We start from the raw sequence: 9,946 nt of genomic DNA, 5'->3' as shown, positions 1-9,946 counted from the left end.
AAACCATTCATTCATTTAATCATTGTATAGACATTTATTAATAATGCAATTCATGTCGCAAACCAATTTAGACACAGCAAAATCACACATAAGAAGAAGGTCTATGTTGTTGAACAGCTCACTAATGCCTTTTCAGGAAAAACATACATACAAACAAATAAATAAAATGAGATAATGCCATAATAGATATATGGTCAGATTTTTGAGGGAAGTCAAAGGATGGATTGATGAGATCTGTAAGGACTTTTCAGATGAAGTAAGATTTCAACTGAATGTAGATTGAGTAAGAGGTTTTTAAATGATAAAGCAAATGTTTATCAAGATTTGGGATTAACCTTTCTCACAAAGAAAAGTTGATACTCATTTCCAATGGCTACAATTTCACCACTCTGTACTATTCTTCTTTTTTCACAGTCTTTACAGTACCATAAAGTTTATGTTGTCTTTACCCTCTCTCTATCTTTTGATATCATCATCCTCTCTCATATTCATTTATACCAAGGCTTAAACAATTGACAAGTTTTAATTTAGCTGCAAATAGTAACCAAAACCTTAAAATAAAGGTATGATGTTTTTACTGTGGGATGGGAACCACAGAGTTTAAGGATCAGGGAGAGAGACAATATACCCTTACTGCCCCCATCCCACCGTTCAAATACTTCAGGTAAACGGTGGCTTATTCTGCCTTTGAAATGACATAGACAGGGCATTGTACAATGTCAGCAATCTCACTTACAGAGAAAATTTCCAATCTCCGAAATGGCCGACTTGTAGAAAAATAGAGTAGTTTATTCTCCAGCATACAGATCCCCAGATTTTGAATGTACTTACCGGTAAAATAAAGTAAAAAAGCACGGAGCAAACATGAGATTGCTAAATTTTTGTTTTGTCAAGTAAGAGTATCAAGCCCCTTTCCAAAAAATTACCATCTACCACCACCATAATTCAATAACAGAAAGAAAATTATAAAACCAATGTACAAGAAGATAGTATTAGATAAACAATAAACTTCTATATTGACTTCATTTACCCTTAGATGAAACTTCTTATTTTCCTCATTTCTCCACATTGGTGAAAAACAAGTCTCCATTGACTGGCCTTGATCTGGAGTCTGACATTTGGGACATTTGGAAACTACTTATCTAAAAGCTTTGAAATATCAGTATTGATCTTCTTTTGAATATCTATCTGGAAGGAAATTAATAATATTTATAAAACCATGTTAATTTTCTGTTTAGAGACATTCAATGTCTCCCTATTCTCTACAACAGTGGTTCTCAATCTTTAGCCTGATCACACATAGTGCTTGTTAAAAACAACAGATTGCTGGGTCCATCCTCAGATTGTTGATTTAGTAGGTCTGGGGTGGGGCCCAAGAATTTGCATTTCTAGTAAGTTGCCAGGTGATGCTGATGCTGCTGGCCTGGGACGACACTACCCTAAAGGAAAAAGCCTAATCCTTTATCAGACCACATAAGGACAAAAGCTAAGCTGCTGTAATAGAGAGACCTCAAAATACAGACTTAATTAATATGGAATAATATAGAGGGTTTTTCTCCTTCTATAGTCTGGAGGCATTGCTCAGCTGGGGGGTGTTCTGTTTACATCTTACTGTTCCATTTCCTCTTAGGGTTTTTGTCAGAGCTAGGTACCCTCCACATTCGCATTCCAGCCAACGGGAAGAGGAAGGAGGGAGGTGGGGTGAGAGCAAGTGGCTTCATATTTGACAGAATTACCCAGAAGTGGCACATGTCACTTCCTTGGCATTGTGTTGGTGGAGGCCAGACTAGGAATGTAATTTGCAGCACAGTGGTCCTATGCCCGGTTAGAACTTGGGGCAGAAGGTGGAATGAGTATTGGTAGGAAGTTAGTCTCCACCACAAAGGCTCCTCTGGTACTATCAGGTGAATGAAAGGGAGTGGTGTTTCTCATAAAAGTGGTAAGTCTGGGAAGGAAAAAAATCAGTGTCCAGTATAATCCTACTTTAGAATAAATGCCTGTGTGAAATCTTTCCTTAATGCTTTGTACATATCTCTATTATTGTACTTACCACATTTCATAATTATATATTTATTTATCTGCAGTCCCTGATTAGTCTTGAGACTTTTTTAGCACATGGATTGCATTTTATTTTTGTATCTGTATCTCTTGTTTATCTATCTCCTTATCATTTCTCTGTACTTCCTACTTACTTACAAAGTCAGTGCCTAGTATAATTCTTGCTATTTAGTACACACCCCAGCAATGCCCTTTAAATAAATGAATTGATTCATCATCTGTTGGTAAAAGTCAATATTATTTCTTTATCTCTCTACACCCTGATTTTTTCCATCTAAGTCATGACTTTGCTGACCATTTTTCTACCCAGAATATTCTCTTTACTGCACTCTTGACATCTTTGTTTCTTAAAGTGTAGATCAGAGGGTTAAGGCTGGGTGTGACGATTGTGTAAAAGAGAGTAAGGAACTTCCCTTCATCTTGGGATGTGTGATTCTGTGGCTTCATGTACATATAAATGATTGTTCCATAAAACAGAGTTACCACTGTGAGGTGCGAACCACATGTGTTGAGGACCTTATGCCACCTTGCTGCTGACTTGATCCTCACGACAGCATGAGTGATAACTCCATATGAGATGAGAATTAGTGATAGAGGTACTAGAAGAAATACCACTCCAAGAGCAAAGACAACAATCTCAGTTACTTTTGAATAGACACAAGCCATCTTGATAAATGCTGGCATCTCACAGAAAAAATTATCCACTTCCCGGTGCCCACATTTTGGCAACTTCAAAGTCAAGGGGCAAAGAATTAAGGCACTACCTAGACCACCTAACCAGACAATCAGCACCATCTTCTGGCAAAGCTGAGGGTGCATTACTACTGTGTAGTGAAGAGGTTGACAGACAGCAGCATAGCGGTCATAGGCCATCACAGCCAAGAGAAGACATTCTGTAGTTCCCAAGTCCAGGGCAAAGAAGAATTGGAGCACACATCCTCCGTATGTAATAGACTTTTTTGGACCCCATAGATTGACCAGCATTTGGGGGATAATGCTAGTTGTATAACAGATGTCCAGAAAAGACAAATTGGATAGGAAGAAATACATGGGTGTATGGAGCTGGGTATCTAGGTAAGATACAAGAATGATGGTTGTGTTTCCTACCAGAGTGGCAGTATAGAAGATGAAGACAAGCACAGAGATGATGCGTTCTAATTGAGGCCTGTCAGAAAACCCCAGAAGAATGAAGTCTGTTTCAGAACTTCCATTGCTTGTTTCCATTTCTCTTTATGAAAGGCTAGCAGACAACACCATGGTGACAAAAAATATCATCATCCTTAGGTAGAACTGAAAATCTCTGGAGTCTGTCAGGGTATCTAAAACTTACTTACATGCTTTCTCCCACTTGGAACATCTCTTTTAACATTTCCCCTGTGTTCATTGCCAAAGTCTCTTCATATTTAATCATATCCAGAGTGGTTCTGAAAATAACATGTTAAACCCAATTACACTGAATTGTAAATCATTGAAAAGCCTTAATGTCCTATGGCCCCCTGGTTCTATGTATTTTGATTACATGATAAATCCACAAAGTTAATTAAGTAATTTTGAGTGGGTTATGTTTTGAGGGCTTATTCCTCCTTGAAACTATGACATAAGCATCGCTTGATCATGACAAATCTTTCCCTTATCAAAGGAATTAAGCTTGAGGTAAAAAGTTAAATGACATATTTTCTTTGGATAAGCTCCACCATTTGGTAGTAGAATCATTTTCTAGATTCACTTCCAAATGTCTGCCTCCAACCATTATAATCATAATCATAATCATAATCATAATCTCTATCACCACCAACCTACTCTCCTCATGTTTTTTTTCTCTTCAACATTGCATTCACTGTTTTCCTGTATCAATTTTGTATGTTCCCTACTGCACTGCCCATTTTTGTGCATGTGTTTTTTTGTGCCAGGAATAAAATAACATTTCTTATTATTAACCTTTATGTACATGTACAGAGGCCATGTTTCTTTGAATATCTTTCATGACTGCTATTACACTATCTAAATAGACTTATTGAATTGTTGCAGAGTCAAAAATTGAACTAATTCTAGAACCATTTGGTCACCACATACATATACTAACAATCTGTTAGTTCCTACTCACCTGGCCAGTCAGCAAAATTGGCAAGGCAGGTGATTCATACAAAAAGCAGTTCATTAAACAGTCAGTGAGTTGTTTTCCCCCAGGGAATTTGCCAATTGCATGAGTGGATCCTCTGGTTGCTTTGGAACTCTACAGGTAAAACTATTACCTCATTTCGACTCTAAAAGAGTACAGATAAGGGTTAAGATTACGTCAGTCTCAATATTTCTGAGTGCTTTGTCATATCCTTAAATAGATGGAATGTTGAATGACTGAAGTAGTTTATAAATTTTATATGCATATTATTTCTGACCATGAACTTCAGACCTAGGGTACTTACATTATTGGAGCCAGGAAATAATAACCTTATTTGCTACATTTATAGCGTCTTTGGGGCAAAGGAGTAATAACCTTATTTGTTGCAGTTAGAGTAAAATAGGGTAAAGATAAATTACTTACAGTATATCATTGTTAGAAGTATTTTAGTTACAACATTTAATGTCATAATCATGAAGAAGAAACTGTTTTTACCAAGTAGTGTGAGATAGAGATGTAGTTTTTCTTAGCACAAAACGGAAATTTTATTTAATTAATGTGTCCGGTTTTAATCACATTTTATTTAATTACTGAGTCCAGTAATAGGATGTCAGCTAAGTTAACCATAGCACTTAAGTGAACAGATTCTGGACTCAGAGTGCTCGGGATCAAATCCCAGCTTCACTACTTGGAAGCAATGTATCCTTGGCTGATTATTTGCCCTGTTTGTGTGCCAGGTTAGAAGTAAGTTAAGTGAAGATAACACTTCCTTGCTTAAGGAGAGGTTGTGAGGGTTAATATTTGTGAAAGCATTTGGAACTGTGCTTGGTTCATATTTAATTCTGAGAATTAAAAACTACATTCACTTACCCAGAAATCGTTATTATTCTATTTACCCCTTATTCCCTTTTTTTTTTTCACACTGGTGATTTTACCATGATGGTAGAACTAAACTGAAATAATTAAAAATATTCTTTTGCCTAAGTTTTAAAATGTACAAGTATGTTATGTGTACAAAAATACCCAGAAACACAATGTACATATTGAACTGATGAACCTGAGACAAGAGAGGACTTGAGCTGACAAAATGCCTTGATTGCAAAGTGCACTCAGCTATTTTGGCCAGTTGAGGTTGGGATAATGTTGAAAATTAAAAGGCCATAGAATTTTCGAGTTGGAGTGGGCCTCTGGAACCATGTATCCAGTCTTCTGCCTACGTAAGAGATCCTTCCACAGAATAGTCACAAACTTCCATCTTCGTAACTTCAGTAATAGGGAAGTCAGCTGCACACGAAGCAGCCTCTTTCTTTTAATCAATGCTCTTACTTACTTCTTATGTTGACCTCAAAGATGCCCTTTGTAACATCCAGGCACTGGCTCATTTTCTTTTTTCTGGAAAGAAGACAGCATAAGTCAATTCAACATGACTTCATTTAAAAAAAAATTATAAAATAAAACATGGATACAGAAAAAAGGTAAAAACTTCATCAGTTAAGGTGGATATTCTTGTAACTAACACCCAGGTCAAGAAATAGAGCATTGCCGAGACCCCAGGAGCTTCTCTTTTGTACCTCATCCCAATACTAACCCTCCCATGTCTCCCAAAGTATCCACTATCCTGATGTTATAGTAATCACCTCCTTGTATTTTAACAGCTTAATTATCCAAATGTGCATCTCTAGACAATATTGTTTGGTTTGGCTCATTAGAAACCTTTTATATGTCTTTTAAGTCTCTTTTAATATTAGAGACTATTATCAAATATACTCTTTGATTAATCTTCCTAAACTAAGTTCATGGACCCTTGTCTGCTGTTCCTAACACTGTATGATCTTTTACCATGCTTTTCTGGTTACTATCCATTGGATACACTGTAGCTTATTAAATGGCTCGGTTCCAAAGTGAACACAGGCCTTCAGCTGTGCTGCAATACTGGACAGAATAGTGAACATCTATGATCTACACACACTTCCTAAAATATATGTTGGCTAGGTTTAGAAGGAGGAAAATATTACTGGCTCAGTGTAAACTTTGGATCACATAAGGTCCTGGGCAGCCTTATTCGAAGTGCTGTCAAGCCAGAATTATACTTTGTGTAATTTTATGTTGTAAACCCAAATATAGAACTTTTCATTTTATGCATCTTAAGACTTTCTATGTGGTTTAAGGCTTGGATCTCAAATTTTAGATATTATTTTAATTTCAATCAAAAGTGAATGTGTTATAAAAATGAGACTTAGAGCATGAACTGAAGAAATAGATGTTAAAAAAGAGGCATGCTCCATTTTAATGGAAACTCAATTGTTCATTTTTCATGGTATGGACTTCAGTTTCTAGTAATGTAGCATAATTTTACATTTTATTTGCTTTAGTAAATTTAAGAAAAATGAACGAACCATATTTAAATTTGAATTTATACAATGACATGGAGTGAAAACTAGAAACAAAATCTCATAATTCTTTTAAATTTTGTAAAAAATGACAAGATTAAATGAATCTTTTATTAATTGAAAAGTAAGAGGCTATATTGCTGTATCCATATAAAGTTAAAGCAGAAAAAGACAATATAAAACTAGTTAAGACCCCAAGCTCTAAGGTCAGACCACCCGTGATTTTATTAGATCAGACTTTGGTCACTTCCTCACTGTGTGAACTTGAGCAAGATAATTAACTTCTTTAAGCTTCGGTTAAGTTATCTGTAAGATAGTTATTCTCGTAGCACCTTCCTCGCAGGATGGTTGTGAGGAGGATTAAATGATATATTAAGTATAAGATATTTAGCAGAATGAGCATTCAGTAACTTCAAAATCCACTAACTGCTCTTGTTGAAATTTGGTATAATCTTCATTCCTGAGAGGGCATTAGTGTATTCATATCTATATCTCCCATACCTTTCACATTTTTGCTTTCATGTTCGACTGAGGCCTATGCTGTCTCAGATGTATGCTATCTAGGATCTGTTTTCTACTCTCTGTCTTCTTTTGTTGTAGATAGCAGAGAATACTTACCAGAAGACAAAAATATTAGAGCATACTTATATTTTCAGGAGACAGGAATTCACAGCTGTCGGGCTCTCCTGTAGTCCAAATGTTCCCATGTTCCCATTATGATGATCCTAAATTTCGTTGATAATTCAGAAAAAATCTTGTTTGGCAAGTTGCTGTGTCCATGACATATTGGATTAGCCACCAGTTTCTTATACTAACACTATAATCACATTTGCATTTAAATCACATTTGCAAGATTTAATAGAAGTCTATCTAATAAGGATGTTAGAGAAAAACTGGATGTGGGACTCGTGGAAGCGTTAATGAATTAAGTTTTGTTAGATGTATTCTGATAGGATATTTGTAGTCTTTGAGTATGTCCTCTTGTTAGACACATTTGTAGGTAGATATTTTTCGTCTAAGCAACCATACCCATGTTGGTCTATGTACGCCAAGAATCGTTACCGTGTAGCAGGGAAGTATTTATGTTCGACTCTAAAGGCTACTAGGTTGATGTGGTTTAGACCTTGGGGAGTGGTGCCCCACAGGGGTGATTAACAAATCTTTGACTATGGTCAGAGGGTTATGCAAACAATTTTATGAAAATTTCCCTGAAGACATTAGGTTGCATCTTTTCCTTTTCTTTTAAATTTCCCTCATTGAATTAATTTCAGAGATGACTTTATGCATTTACTACTGAAGATTCAAAATATAATGTAAAATCATATTTATAAAAATTAACACATTTAATTGAAATCTGTTTTATTCAATGGGTAAGATATCAATCAAGCTGGAGAAATATAGGCAATTATCTAGGTGTTGTGTCCACAGGAAAGAAATTAGTTGGTTAAAAAAAATTATGGAATAATCAAAATTCTAGCTTCTTGAACCCTATCATCAGTGTCCATTTTCAATAAATTAAAAATAATACCTTGGGCTGGCCCTGTGCTGCAGCGGTTAAGTTCGCAAATTCTGCTTCTCAGCGGCCCGAAGTTCGCCGGTTCGTATCCCGGGGTGCGGACATGGCACCGCTTGGCAAAAGCCATGCTGTGGTAGGTGTCCCACGTATAAAGTAGAGGAAGATGGGCACGGATGTTAGCTCAGGGCCAGTCTTCCTCAGCAAAAAAGAGGAGGATTGGCAGTAGTTAGCTCAGGGCTAATCCTCCTCCTCAAAAAAAAAAACCAAACAATAATAATACCAAGAATACCTCTCAGCCTACCACTCAATTCCAGAACTGGAAATTTACTAATAACTTAGAGCTACCTATTTGCCTTTACACTCTCACTTCTTCCTGTCTGAACCCCAGGGAAATCATGATCTTGAATTTTGTGTTCATCACACATTTGCATTCGGATATAATTTATATATTAACACACTCACATATGTGAATACCTAAATAGCATGTATTTTAAAGTTTAGTTGTTTCTGAACTTCCACAAAAGGTATCATACTTTATATGTGCTTTTGGGACTTTTCTTTTTTCACTGTACTTTTTGTTACTAAGATTATCCCATATATTTTGTGCAGCTGTGGTCCATTTATTTCCACTGCTGTATAATATTCCATGTGTGAGTATGTTACACTTACTTTGTCTATTCTCTTGTTGACAGACACTTTTGCTGATTACAGTTTTGGCTCATCTGAATGGTGTTATGAAGAACAATGTTGTATAGGTGCCTTGGGGCACATATGCAGGAGTATCTTTTGGGTGTATAGCTAGGAGAGGAATTGCTGGGTTATGGAGTAGGTAAATATTAAACTTTTAAATTACAAGCCATTTTCCCCCAAAGTGGTTCTATCAACTTATCTTACCCTAGTTATATATAAATTGTCCAATTGATCTACGTTTTTCTCCAACACTTGGTCTTACAGACTTTTAAATTATCGACAACTGGAAGATTATAATGCTATATAGCTTTGTCTTTGATTTTCATTTCCCTAATAACTAGTGAGGTTGAATATGTCCTCATATAGTTTCTATTACGTATAGTTTTCTATCAAAAACTTGTTATTCTATTACATTGTTTCTTTTTCCTTTCTTATTGATTTATGGTGTGTGGAGGGGTCTTTATACTTGCTTTTAATTCTGTTTTGCTTGTGTGCCCAGCAAATGTTTACTCTCAGTTTGTTGCTTGGCATTTTACTTTTAAAAATGCATCTTTTGCTGATCAGAAGTTCTAAATTTAAACATGGAACAATCTTTTCATTAGTCTTCTTTAAGAAATCCTTCTGTATTCCAAGGTCAGAAAGATTTTTACCTATATTTTTTCCTAAAACTTTTAAAGTTGTACACTAAATATACCTGGAATTAATTTATGTGTACGGTGGAGGATGGGTATCCAAATTTATTTTTCCATGTGGATACCATTTCCAGATTAATTGATTGGAATACTTTTTTCTTTCCCCAGTGATGCTATAATGTGTCTTGAATATATCAAATTTCTACGTATGAGTGTGTGCATGTGAGGGTGCTGATATATTTCTGGACCTTGTATTCTGCTCCACTGCTCAATTTGTCTTTCCCTGCACCAATACCATCCTGTGTCAATTATTATATATTTGTTATAAATCTTGATATGTGGTAGGGCAGGAGATTATTCCTTAATATTCTTCAGAAGTGTCTTGCCACTCTTTTTTTATTGAGGTATAATTGACATATTATATTAGTTTCAGATGTACAACATAATGATTTGATATTTGTGTATATTGTGAGCTTATCACCACAAGAAGTCTAGTTAGCATTTGACACCATGCATAGTTATGAAAATTTTTTTCCTTGTG

At 35.7% G+C, this 9,946-nt stretch overlaps 1 protein-coding gene across 1 annotated transcript; it reads right to left on the bottom strand.

Moving 5' to 3' along the window:
* Nucleotides 1-2,337: 2,337 nt before the first annotated feature.
* LOC124232292 (putative olfactory receptor 2W6) lies at nt 2,338-3,282 on the bottom strand. Its single transcript, XM_046649257.1, has one exon. The coding sequence runs from the start codon at nt 3,280-3,282 to the stop codon at nt 2,338-2,340; it is 945 nt and encodes a 314-aa protein (XP_046505213.1).
* Nucleotides 3,283-9,946: the final 6,664 nt, after the last annotated feature.

The sequence above is a fragment of the Equus quagga genome, unplaced genomic scaffold (assembly GCF_021613505.1).
Source record: "Equus quagga isolate Etosha38 unplaced genomic scaffold, UCLA_HA_Equagga_1.0 HiC_scaffold_4337_RagTag, whole genome shotgun sequence".
NCBI lineage: Eukaryota > Metazoa > Chordata > Mammalia > Perissodactyla > Equidae > Equus > Equus quagga.
The sequence above is the reverse complement of the archived record's forward strand: the minus strand, read 5'-3'. Positions and strand labels throughout refer to the sequence as shown.